Genomic DNA, 14,155 nt, shown 5'->3' with positions numbered 1-14,155 from the left:
CCCACATTGTTCAAGGGTCAACTGTATATGTCTATAGGTAAAATTTTAAAATACTTACAGGAATATCAACTCATTCTAGGAACAGATATTTACCATATGATATAATCTATTACAGAATATACAAAAACACAGAAAAAAGATCAAGAGAAATCTTCTTGATTCATATTATGTCAAAACACAAAGAGATTTAAAGATAGATATAATCTATTAATATATTTAATAGAATCTATATGATATATACCACAATTGTGTAAAAGGGCCCTACATTACCACCTCACCATTGGATAATTTACTAGTGAATTTCATTGAATTGGTTCATGGTTCTTGGAATCTTCAGCCAAGTTATGAATGTTAATTCAAGTCAGAGTAATGAGAGAGAGGGAACTAACTTCAGGATAGATTTCTTAGTAGAGTTTCTAGCCATCATTAAGGGAGATTAACATCTTTCAGCTGGGTCTCTAGGAAGAATGGTGGATGCTTCACACCTCGTGTGCAGGTGGCGGCATAGTGGAGACTGAATAGGACTTGGATGTTAGACTAGGAATGCAGGCAGATTTCCTGTGGATCACACACGGGCTCCATGGGAAACCAGAGGACCTGCAGATTTCTTGGATCTTCTATACTAGGGCTGCATGGATGGGCGGAGAAATGGAATGTGTCCGTGAAGGATGGAGTCCTAGAGCTAAGGAAATTGTTCCAAGGGACTCCATGGAGAAACATATCCTACTCTCCCACTCTTCACCCACTCAGCACTTCTCCCACTCTTCCCACTCAGCACCCCCAGTGCTGGTCAAGGGGCCACCTGGAGAGAGCTGCCTGATGGTGGAAGCTCTGAGAAGAGCCAATTCTGGATGTCTTTGAGGTCCAGAGAGCATGAAGCCACCAGGAAATGGTACAGTTCAAGTAACACTTTTCTTACTTATTTTCCCTCCACCCCCCAAAATAAACCTTCAAAACCAGAGGAGGTCATATGTAGGCCATCAAGATGGATTGGGAGGGGATAGAGGAGAAGCAGAAGCACACAAGTGGAGAATTCAACTACACTTCCTTTGCCATGATGAGCTTCCAGCCTAAAATAGCGTTGGCCTGTGGAAGGGAAAATATTAATTCTGTATCTGCATTTAATATTAGACATTGAACTGAGAATTCCTGTGTAACATAAAAATGGAAAAAGACTACTATTAAAACACTGGCAGAAAACCATGCAATCTGCCCAAATTTTTACCCAAGGCAAAGAAATTTCATACCTCACTTAATAGTGTTTAGGGGGATAGTGGGGGACAAATAAGATTGCATTGACTATTGTGACCACCTAGAGGGGTGAGATAGGGAGGGTGGGAGGGAGGGAGATGCAAGAGGGAAGAGATATGGGAACATATGTATATGTATAACTGATTCACTTTGTTATAAAGCAGAAACTAACACACCATTGTAAAGCAACTATACTCCAATAAAGATGTTAAAAAAAAAAGATTGCATTGACTAGATCACAAGGTATGTTGATTACCAATAAACTGGTTGTCGACAAATTTTTAAAAGAACAATTATAAATTAACCATGAGCAAAGCAAACTTAATAATTTCTTAAGAGTATTGCCCACCATGATAAAATAGGATTTATCTCAGGAATTCAAGGATAGATTACAGTAGGAAATTAATACATCATAGTTACAGGTTAAAAAAAGGAAAACAAACATATAAAGAGGGGTTGAATCAACAAAATCTATTTCTATTTCTGATATGTAAAAAAGCCGTCTAGGGTCAGTCATCTGATTTATAATTAGTTCCTGAATATAAACTCCATAAATTGGTGATATCTGTTATTCAACTCATGACACAGTTCCCAGAAAATGAGAGTATGTATGTATGTATGTATTTAAAGGAAGTAAAAGAATGAGTCACAACTACATTAAACTGAGAGTGCAAATCATCCTTCATGGTGGGGCACAAGAAGCACTCTCACTATAATGAAGAACTAGGTGATGCTGTACACTGTTATCCCTACTGTTTTTCATTTCCTGTAAGTTGAAACCATTGCAATAAAACAGAAAAAAGAAATATGAATAAAACCAATAAAAATGAAGATTAAAAAATCATCATTATAAGCAATATGATTGTAAGACTAAAATCCTCAAAAGTATTAACTAAATTATTAGACATAGTAAGAGAATAGCCTGGCTGGATATGATAGTGGACAAGTGCATAAACAAAGACAGCCATAAACAAATAGATCAATAGCTTCCCCACGTATCAACGAGAGCTAGAAAGATAATGTAAAAATATCCCATTCCTAATGGTACCACACTTATAAAAGACAGGAATAACCTTATCAAGAAATGAGCGGTTGTCTATGAAGAAAATGACAAAACTTTACTAAAAGCCATGACTGAAGGCATGCATGAATGCAGATGTGTCACGGTTATGTAGGAAAGACTGAATATCATATAGCATTTGTTCTTCTCTTAAGTCATATTTTTCAGCAAAACTCCAACCAACATCTTACATTATATTTTTAGGAATTTGATAAAACAAATGTTTCTAAAGCTCATATGGAAGAATAAACTTATGTATTGGAATAAACAGCTAACCATCTGACAAGAAAAACACTGGACAGCTACCTTACATTGTACACCAAGATAAATTCTGATGGATTAAGAATCTAAATAGAAAATATGAAAATAAAGCACTATAGAAATAAGAATTGGAATTTAAACTTAATCCTGATACAATATTTTTTCCTTGTTTTCTACCCAGCACTACTCTAGGTTTGGGGGAGGTAATAATAAACAAGAAACAGGTTCTTTTCTCAGAGAATTTATATACTGATGGCGGCCTCCCCACCATCATGGATGGGAACAGAGTCAATAAATTAAGAAATGCAATAAAATGACAAGATCATGTCAGATCTGGATAAGTGCTATGACAAAAATAAAACAAGAAGGTGTACTAAAAAGGGAATAGGTGATCAGAGCAGGACCAGGTGAACTGTCTTCAATTACATAATTACACTGTGATGCTAAAAACATGAATATCTAGAAACAAAGTATTGCATCCAGCAAAGAGCATGTGCAAAGGCTCTAAAACAGAGACATCCTTGACTATTTCTTAAGAGCAGAAGGAAGGTATGCATACCAGAAGCAAGGTGAGAGAGGAGAACAGTGGTAAACAGAGAGGGGTTAGAATTTCAGGAGCCAAATCCTCAAGTTGAGAGAGGATACCAAGGGGAAGCTGACTCTTGAAATGCTCAGGGACCCACTTTCCACTTTGAGAGAAAAAGCAAAGTATGAGTAGCAGGTATGTGGAATAGTCTCTTTGTAAATAGCAAAATGAAGAAGTTACTGTGTTTTCAATTGAAGTATAAGGTAATATCATCAAATGAGAGTGAAGAGAGATGCCTGAAGTGAAGGTGTGAAAGAGCTCTTAAAAGTATGGGAAGAATGAACGTGACTGGGGAGAATAGAGGATTTTGTGAGCCTGAATTTAAAGTGAGACAGGTGATTTTCTCCAGCCTCAAGGGATGAAGTAAATAGGTTATTTACAGTAGCCTAAAAAATGATGAAGCCCAAAGCAGGTGTCACAACCCTGAAGCTAATATGTAATATATTGCTGTGGGAGTAAAAATTGGCATGATCCTTTTGGAAAGCAATTTATCAATATGTTTTTTACTTATGTAAAAGTAATTGGGAGGCAGTGACAAAACAAGAGTTTGGGAGTTAAACACACCTGCACTCAAATCATGTGGGTCTTATTAATTCTGTGAGCTTACATCTTTTCTGGGGGAAAAAGATGTTTGGCCAGAACCAACTTAAAAATACAGTTTTGGAAAAAAGATGGCAGCCAAACCAATTAGATGACTTAATTTGAATCCTCTGAATGAAGTTCTAGGTTCATTTTAATAATGCGTCAACCGTTTAAGTATGGGAATGGCAACTTTAACAATTTCAAGCCACTTTTGACAGCAAGTGGGAATTTTACAAGATATTTTCCAACAAAGTTTGCAGTAACCTTCTCAGGCACGTTGTTTTGATGAAGGTGACTCAACCTCAGACTTCCAAGTCCTTTCGGAGCAAATCAAATACTATTTTGTGAACCCATTACCAATTCCTAGCATCAGAAAAAAGGTCCGAAGACACAAAATTCATGGCCTGAAGATCACATTACAAAGTACCCTTAGTGGTGCAGGTAAGATATTCAATGGTATCAGGTGATTGGCTGACTTGAAAAAGAACGATGGGAAGACAGGATAGGGACAGACAGCAGAAAATTTCAGCCTGGCACCAAAGGAAACAGAAAAGCTGTCATGGGAACAGGACCAAGACTTGTGAGCCTCTTAGGCAGCCAAGATCTCCCTAGTTCCTGAAAAGACTTGGCTGCCCAAAGGAAATTTTCAAAGAGCCCAAGTTTTATTTCAAGATGGTGTATATGCCCTATCAAGAGCATTTTCTTACACCACACGGTGACTTGGACCTGTACAAGAAGCTTGGTTCATTGCCTCATTCAGCCGAGCCCAAACAGGTAACATCAAGCTAGTGTTAGCCCAAGTTTCATACTCAGGGGCTGTAAGAATCATTGAAAAAAGAGTTCATGATTTAAACAACCTTTTATCACTATGTGAACATGATCCCTCTCCAGCATCTTTGTGAGCAGCCATCAACCACTTCTGCAGAGTCATCAGAGTAATGGATTAATGATTTCCCAGAATAAGTCTGAGATGATGTACAAACCTACATCATGGAGAGCTCATCCCCAGCCAGAGATCCTCATCTACTCTTGATAAAGCAAAAGCCACCATTGATCCTGTACTGAGATGGCTGGACATGCCTGGGAAAAGGAGCCCAGAAGAGCTAAATGGTGACTGACCTACCAGTGTGGGCGACTGCAGGATACTTGGGGTGAAGGCCAATCCTAGTCTCCAGTGGTGAGAAGAATTTGACCATAAGGTCCCAAGGACACAGCCAGGTCAACTAGCATCTTAAGGATACAGCCAGTAGGAAAGTAATCTCTGTTGGGTTTAGCCATCATGAGCAATACCTTACAAGCAGGAGACTGACAACAACCCCAGTGCTCCATGAACCTCCTTGGGGAGTTTAACACACTCAAGCTCTCAGCTACACCCGACCCACTCCAGGCCCAGGCCCTGGTACCTATTTACCAAAAGGATACAATGTACCACTGAGGTTACTAACACTGTCCATCCTTGCCTTGCCCTGTCACCAACATGACCTAGCAAGTACAACAGTAAAACAAGAGCAGAGGGAAGGTAGGGTTTGGGGCCAAGGGGAGGGTGGAGGGTGGCACTCATACTTTGTTATCAAAAAACACAATACATACAGTGTGCGTATGTGTATCTTGTGGAATATATATAAATGGTACTTCAGTTCACACAGAATGACACAGAATATGTATTTATATGAATTTAATAAAATTACCAGTATTTTGAAGCACTAATGTGCTTTTCGTCCAAAAATTCAAATTACTTCAAATTCAAATTAATCTCTATAGCTATGTGTGTTTTTTTTTAATCTGAAGGCAGAAATATCTAGAATAGCCAATTTCAAAAGGAATTCAGGTGGCACAGTGTAGCTGATAAGCACATGTGGAATATGGTCTGTTATTTAGATTTCCTTTCTGACAGCTTGTCCAGGTCCAGATGGAAGAATTGTTTAAAAAATATGAGGTTCTTGGGACTTCCCTGGTGGGCCAGTGGTAAAGAATCTGCCTTCCAATGCAGGGAACGTGGGTACGATCCCTGGTCAGGGAACTAAGATCCCACACACCGTGGGGCAATTAAGCCCACATACCACAACTACTGAACCTGAGTGCCTCAACTCGAGAACCCACATGCTACAAACTACAGAGCCCACGTGCTCTGAAGGCTGCACACCACAACTACAGAGCCCACATGCCCTGGAGCCCTTACACCACAACTAGAGAGTGAAAACCCGCATGCCACAACTAGACAGAAGCCCGTGCTGTGACGAAAGATCCTGCATGCCACAACTAAGACCCCATGCAGCCAAAAAGAAAAAAAGAAAAAAAAAAAAAAATGAGGTTCTAAATAAAGATCTAAGGGGTACATTGAGACTACATTTGAATAAAAACAGCTACTGATTTAGAAATTCATTTACTGATTTAAGAGGCTGAGATGTATAATGAATGTAAATTTCATTAGAGAGATTCTTTTTTAGATTATTGTACAAAGTTTATTATTAAAAGTATCCCATAGCTTATTATTACATTATTATTTAACTTTTATATTAAAATTTACAGAGTATTAGCTAAGTTATAAAGATACAGTTTTAATCTCTTGGTTTCTCTTATTCTTGCCTGTATTATGGTGTGAAATCCAACACTTTCAAGTGGAGTTTGGAAATTTATTTCAGTTCTTTCATTCATATTGTATCATTTTGTCTGCTATGGTCCAAATGTTTAAGTCCCTCCCCAAATTCATATTTGAATATTTGAACCCAAATGTGGTGGTATTGGGAGATGAGGGCTTAGCTCATGAGGGTGGAACCCCATGAATGGGATTAATTAGTGTTCTAGTAAAAGAGACCCCACAGAGCTTCCACCATGTGAAGACACAGTGAGAAGGCACCTGCCATGAATGAGGGCGTAGACCCTCCATGGACAGTAAGTCTGCCAGCACCTTGATCTTGGACTCCCAGCCTCCAGAGTGTGAGAAATAAGTGTCTGCTGTGGGTTTTTGCTACAGTGGCCCAAGCGGACTCAGATGCTATCCTAACAGAATGAAAGCTCTTTGTTATAGACAAACTAACATACTCTAACTCTGGTGAGAAAATAAAGAATGCAAAGATAAAAAGGGAAAGAACCCAAATAGCAAGTTTTGTTTAAAAAGCCAAGGAGACCTAGCCTAGTTTTTATTGCTATTTGCTTCCTTTTGCTTCACCCCCACTATGCACATGCACATACACACACAAATATACACACATTTCTATTCACTTTTTTGGGGTGGGTAGGTAAATGAAGGACATGACTCCTCATTTTATGCTCACATGGTCTCTGGATAATCTTTTGAACAACCGATTTTTGTACTTCTCAGAACTCCAGAACTTTTCAACCACATCTCTCACTTCCAGGCAAAAATACAAAATGCTGAAAACATCCCAAGGAAGCATCATCTAGACTTTTTTTAGAGTAACACCGTGGCTTAGTTGACACGTGCCACTTTTTTTCTCTTACAGTTAAAAAAGTCTGATTTTTGCTAAAATTCCAACTCTCATTCTATATGCTGCTGTTTTGAGGAAGTCACAACATTTTCCACTTAAGGCAATGTTAAATAATTCCCTTTACTCTCCCTGAAGCACTAAAAGTCACAGTGGTGTGTATTTAAGCTTACATTGTTATGATTACTCTTTAGAACTGTTGGAGTCTCAGTTAAAGATTCACAGCATTTTGAGATAAACCTTTTCTCCAAGATATCCACCTGTGCCCCACTCCAGACTGTGAGCCCCTCCTGGAAGGCCTCTGGGCACTTTCAGGCCAGGAGATCAAGAAAGACCCAGACATACTTACTCTAAAACAAAACAAAAACCAGTGCTAAATCAACACAAGAGACAAAGATTGCTGAGGCTGCCATTCAGTGAAAGTCAAAATCACTAACCACCAGCAGTGGTGGAGCATCACGGGAAGGCCTAGTGGTTTCCAGTGTAACCAGGGAAGCCCAGGGCCTCCTTAGGGTTCCAATCAGCAGTCTGGTTTCCCAATTCATGTGCTTTCGTTATGAGACCTGGTGAGAGATGATTCTCACCAGGAAGCCTCACGTTTACTCATTCCCATAAATATTGGTCGCACCACCTCATAAAGCTCCATGGAGACTATACTGTATGTCGGCATAATTAGACATTTTCTTCAACTGTGCAAATGGCTTTGGGAAACTTCACTGAAAGCCTCTGAAGTACCAGGGTGATGATATTAATTACAGGCCTTTGTGGCTATGATATGGGAAATCCATCCCAAGAGAATATGTGTTCTTAGATACGGCAGACCAATTATATCAATTCAATCCGAGGAGGCTGTTTTTCACTTGTTTGATGTCTATTTATAGTAACAGTAATGCCCCAAACCTTAGATTTATAAGATTTTTTTTCTGCAGAGCTCCAAGTGTTTCATGGGTGTCTCTTAATCTGAGGATATGGCCTCACTTACTGTAATCACCTCCAGTGAAAACTCAAGACCAATGCACCATGCAACCATGAGCCCAGCCCACAGGGCAGACAGACCTGAGCCCGTAGAGCACCGTCCCATCGGGGTGGAGGCGGATCATGCGGTTCTTCACTGTCACTCCATGCACAAATGACTTTTTGTCATTTAAGAAATATGTGTCAGGCACCCAGAGCTGGTCAGCCACTCGATTGTCCAGCGTGAGGTTGAGAGGGATCCCAGAATAGGCGAGCCTTTTATCTCTCCAGTATTGTTGAAAATACATGGTCAAGGTGTAATCCTGGGGAAAAAAAAAGAAAAGAAAAAAATGAGTTTGTGCTCAGCCGCAGGCCTGTTTCCTCCACAACTGGCCCAATTCAGGTTGGAATCCAGGAGAAATGGATGTTATTTTCAGATAGAGTTAGGAAGCAGTGGTTGCTTTCTTGTAAACACAAATACTAGTTTTAATAGGTGTACATCATGTCTATAAGTTCTCTGTTTTATTTAGGTAAGAAGCAGACTATACAAATTGGCATTTAAGAGATAACTTAGAAATAAAGGCCCCCAAAAAAGTCATCATAAAATCAGGGTGCTGGCAGAGAACCCGTGTGCTGGCCTAGGTCCTCCTCCTCCCACCAGGCAAACCTAGGCCTGAGCTGCCCATGACAGGCCAGGCCTGGCTACAAATTATCTGCAGTTAGATTCCTCCTCTCCTTCTGCCCTCCACACAGCTGTAAATAGAAAACCTCTGGAATAGAAACACCAGTTGGAGACACCATGACCTGTGGGGGGGTCTCTACACCTCATGCATCACATTTTCCTTTCCTTCTAGGTTGCCATTCTACACTACACAGCGATTTCTACACTAACTGGGACATGTCATCACCTCTAGAGGATGACATCTAGAGAAAATGGGACTAAAACCGGATGTGGGAAGAGGGAGCCAGGGGCAATGCAGACCCACAGGCTTGCCAACAAAATAAGAAGCAAAATAGGCAGATGACCCCATGTTTTTGTTTTGCAGAGAAGTTAGTGCAGTAAGAAAGTGGGAAAAAAGACAAATCAGAGGCTGAGCATGGAAATTCTATTTTAAAATTTCTGTTCTTTTTGGCAATCACTGTTCAAGTCTAGAACGATCAGGTCTAAAAATCTGGTCATAGTCACTGGACATCCTAAACCCTGTCGTGGAAGGATACAAGCTGAAAATCCAAAGGTGAGGTGGTAAACCCTTCAACCAGGGAAGGAGAAATCACTGTTGTTACAAGCAGGAGCGCCTGAGCTCATGCACCGGCAGAGCATGTCTGCAACACCCTTGCTTTGCAGGCAGTGAGAGGCGGGATGACAAATCAGCTAAAGAATCCATCCCAGACAGGCAGACTCTTCTTGCTGCCTCACAGGGCGGTTCTCAGAGCTTGCTAACCCAATAACACCCATCTGTTACTGATTGCAAGAGTGCTGGGCACAGGAGCCTCCAAAATGACAAAGTACACTTGTGCTCCTCTCCAGGTGCTGTCACAGACAAGGAAGTGACAAAACCAATACGTACTAAACAACTACAAACAAAAGAAGTTTTAAGCTATAGGGCCCATAAAAAATCAGAGAGAGAGGGAAGCAAAATATGCAAATAGCCTGGGGAGTCTATTGACATTTTATCTGCAACTTGAAGGAGAGGCAGCTTTTGAGTGGATGAGAAGAAACGGGAATTTTTTCCTAGTCACCTACATGGCAGAGGTCTGTGCCTGGTATTAACTGTGTGAAACCCCCTACACACAAAAAAACCCCACCACCAATTAAAGATTCTCACAAAGCAGGTGGTATTGAAGATAGGCCTTGGTCAGCTAGACACGAGGTAGGGGCATGAAAAGTCATACAAAGACCGTTGTTTTTACTGAATTGATGAGAAACCCCAAGGAGTGTAGTTTTGCTGGAACTTGGTGTGCAAGAGGAGGAAAGTAAAGAGTTGTGGGCAAGGCAGGACCCTGTGGCAGTGACCATAAAGTGGAAACACTCAAACACCAGCTCCAAAGCCAATGAACACTGAAGGTTTCCAAGTAGCAAGTGACATAACCATGTGTATTGAACATGTCATTTATTTTCTGATTTCTCATGCTTTAATCTCTGGACCCTGGAGGGACTGCCTTCCCTCCCTCTAGCTCCTAGAGAGAGCAAACAACTCTGCCAAGCGCTGGATTGTACTTTTCATATGCAAACCAACCACCCCAGAGCTCATACCCCGAGCTGCCTTCTTTTTTTTTTTTTTTTTTTAACATCTTTATTGAAGTTTAATTGCCTTACAATAGTGTGTTAGCTTCTGCTTTATAACAAAGTGAATCAGTTATACATATACAATATGTTCCCATTTCTCTCCCCTCTTGCATCTCCCTCCCTCCCGAGCTGCCTTCTTTATTAGGTTCTCACACTCCAGGCCAGTGCCTCATTCCACATTCAGGTACCAGGCAACTAAGGATACTCTAGGTTCCAGGGCCTACTTTAATTATTCAAACTAGCCAATCCTAAGCCTGCTTACCCAGCCTGGCCATGCCCATTCTTTCCATGGAAGCTACAATAAAGGCCACTCTCTGTGACCTGCCCTGGTGCTTCCCCAGGCATCCCCTCCACCATGGCATGGCATGCCCCCTTCTCCTGGGGTCTGTGGGTGACAAACTCTCTTTTCAATGACAGCTGTCTCCTGATCTGTTGGCCTTGCCATACCTGAATAGTAATAAGACTGTTTTAAACTCAAAGCTGTAGGTGAGGAAGATCAGTTTTGCAATGGTGAGTTCACTGGGTAAGACGGATGATGAGCAAAGGCCTCAATGAGTGGGAGAGCTTGTTGATAGGTGATGAGGGAGGACAGAGAAAAGGGGTGCTGGTTAGGAAGTCACAGATAGTAGGCTTGATGTAGACCCTTGGGATGCAAACGGCCTGTAAAGTTCGCAATCATGCCCCCCACATTACCATTAACTTAAGTTAATGCAGGTGATGCATTTTAACTGAAACATGCAAAGTTTTGGTGGCATAACAAGACAGAGATAAATTAGCAGGAGCAGCTAAAGGATTTTCAATTTAAATATAACCCTCCAAATTGCATTCTTATTGAAATAGAAGTTTCATCTTTCTCTCCTGGTTTCTAAGCTCTCATCCTACGCCTGAGTTGTGAAGTCTAGCACTGCTCTCCCATCTCCCTTCCAGCTGGCATTCACATGGGCTGCCATGAGGGTGGAGGCACTGCCATGTGTCAGTTGGCCCTGGGAACCCAGTTGTCATTCACAGTCTGCAAGCTCAGGATCAGGTTCTAATTTTGGATTCTGCTGCTCTCCACAGCATCAGCAGCACCTCTCAGTTTTGGTCTTGGGTGTTCGCTGAGTGACTTGAGTGGACTGCGGTAGGGGAGAGCTTAGGTAACAGAGGGAGAAAAAGTAGTAGTACTTAAACCCAAATCTGCTGCAATGGGCTGTGCCTCGGAAAGCAAGGGCATCATGAGATCAGTGGGACACTAGTCAATATCCCACTTCGTTCTCCTGCAGAGAAAGAAGAGGCAGATGAAGGAAAGGTGACTCTACAGGAACAAGCCCCCTCTGCTCTCTTGTGCAGTTGGGGGGCAGCTAATGGGAGACTGTGCCACTGGGGGGCCACGGCGCTGACTCCTGGGAGGGGTGGTGAGGAGCATCACACACACTACCAGCAGCAGCTAACGTGGGCTGGCAGCAAGTGCCAGGCCTCATGCTATATCATCTTATTTAAATACAAGGCAGAGATTACTGCTGTTCTCATTACCATCCCAATCAATGAAGCAAGAAACATTTAGAGAGCTCAAACAATTTGCCTCCCCACCCCCCATCCCATTAAACACAAGTAACTGGGGGAATGCGGGGTCTGAAGTTGAGGCCGCCTCCCTCCGGGAGCAGTTCTCAGCCTCACAGCTCTAGGGTGAGGTTCTATGCAGCCAAATAAACCAGCCTGGTGGGCGAGGTCTGCAAAGATGCCCCTGAGAGTGGAGGATGCAGCCACGTACAGTAACATATTTTTGAAGCGGAGTAATAAGAAATATGGCACCACCAAAGCCCCTCATCCTTGCAGACACTGAGCACAGCTACTCTGTAGACAGATGCCTTGTGAAGGTCTGTTTCCTCCGAGGAGTCCCAGAAAAATTGCTGGTTTCCAGGTTTGGAGTGATGTGGCGGGGACCAAGGAACACAGCCATGAAGAGATGCAATCTGTATGGATTGGAGAGTCTGCCAGGGTTGGATTTGAGTCAGTCCTCAGAAAAAGAAGAGACCTTGAGACTGTAAAAGTTCCAGGAATCCACAGAGATCCAGATGACAGTGGACTAGGGGTAGAAAGCAGGAATCCTGGACTCCTCAGGGAACATAAGGTAGAAGTGGGGAAGTAAGCTTTTGGTCTTTGACCTTAGCACTGGAGGTGGACTCAGGTGCCGTCTGCATGGAAACTTGCTGGTGTGAAAAGCAGCAGAGAGATGAGACAGGGCTGCGAGGGGTGGAGCCTCTAAAATAACAGCCAGGCAGAGGCCCTGTGCTGCTGGAGCTCGTGCTGGGGCACTAGACACCAAGATGAGACAGACGGGGTGCTGCTCACAGAATCAGCCACCACACCACCCAGTGCTGGTGAGCCCCAGGATAGCACAAAGGGAAGAAGAGGCAAAGAAGGGCGTGGCCCCACAGGGCCATCTTGAGCCTTCCTTGCCATCTTCCTTGGGCGTCATCCCCAAACATGGTGCAGCTGAGGGAGACTCGAGACGGAAAGAAAGGGGACACGGCAGAGACCCTGAAGTGGCATTTCTCAAAGAAAGGGCTTTCGGGGGCTCCAAGGGTCATGGGGATTAGAACCAGGCAGCACTGGTTTGATGGCGATGGTGAGCATCTCCATTCCTGGGCCTTTGTTGAGCTTACTGTGTCTCTTTCATCTTTTCTGCTCTGTGGCGTGATCCACCTGGGTACAGGGAGGAGTCTGCAGGTTCACGGCACGGTGAAAGGGACACCAGGTTGAGAGGAACTCGTGCTTGTCTCCTCCTTCCCCACCTCCACCCTTTGCAGGGAGACTGCAGCTCCAGGAGAGACAGTGGGGAGGAGCAGGGAGTATGGAGGAGAGGCATGGGGGAAGTGGGAGTCTGGGAGGAACGGGCAGGAGGGGGTAGTGGGCATTGGGAGCAGTGGGTGCTGGGGACCAGCAGGCCCCTCTCTGGTGCCAGGGGCTTACTTAGATTCGCACACACAAAGAAGACACAGTGGTCTCCATGCACTGATTCTTGGCTGTGGCACACCCAGCCAGATCAGCACATCTAGACAGAGCATGTTGGCAGAAGAAAGAGCAGGTACCGGCCCAGAGATCAGGGTTTACAGAAGCAGCAGCTGCCAGTAGGGCTGCAGTAACAGGGCCCTGTGTCCCAGAGAAGCAGAATCTCCTCTTTTGCAGGTGGGACCCCCATAACCTCCACTCTGCACACCACCCCCACATTCTTCAGACCTGCTGCAGAATCTAGCTCACAAAGCTCCTTTGGTTATAATCTGATATCATTTGATTTTAGAAGACCATGCTTTGGGTGAGGGTTGAGATTTGTAGTACTTCAAGCATTTATAAAATACCCTCCTATAAATTAATTAATTGACATACTGGTTGTGTGTGCACGAATACTGACTCACACCCACTGTGTTAGCAGATGTGTCAACAGCCCTGGGCACCCTGAGAACACCCGGCTTCCGGTTTAGGTGCAGATCCAACCATGGAATGGGGCTGGTACCAGGTACTTGGGAGGCCTTGAGTAAAAGTATTGATTTCCTAGGAGATGGGATTCACTGGAGAGCTGTCAGGCAGTGAGAGGGAAAATGCAAGCGTATCCTCATCCAGAATTCTCCAGGCCACTGAGAACTGGGACCTTCTGGTGTATAATGCATAAACGTGAGTTATTCAGTTAGAATTGGTTTGAACTAAGATAGTTCATCAAAATCATTAGGTAAGATAAAATGCCTGGAACA

The 14,155-nt window shown here is 43.0% G+C and overlaps 1 protein-coding gene across 2 annotated transcripts in view; it reads right to left on the bottom strand.

Annotated features, from left to right (window-relative positions):
• The window catches only part of GABRB3 (gamma-aminobutyric acid type A receptor subunit beta3), a 237,755-nt gene that overhangs the window by 66,187 nt on the left and 157,413 nt on the right, over positions 1–14,155 (bottom strand). For both annotated transcript variants that reach the window (XM_057544530.1, XM_057544531.1), the window contains exon 4: positions 8,243–8,463. In XM_057544530.1, the coding sequence (XP_057400513.1) occupies positions 8,243–8,463 (221 nt within the window). The remainder of the gene's footprint in view (positions 1–8,242; positions 8,464–14,155) is intronic.

This window comes from Balaenoptera acutorostrata, chromosome 3 (assembly GCF_949987535.1).
Source record: "Balaenoptera acutorostrata chromosome 3, mBalAcu1.1, whole genome shotgun sequence".
Taxonomy (NCBI): Eukaryota; Metazoa; Chordata; class Mammalia; order Artiodactyla; family Balaenopteridae; genus Balaenoptera; species Balaenoptera acutorostrata.
This window is presented reverse-complemented; position numbering and strand designations above follow the sequence as displayed.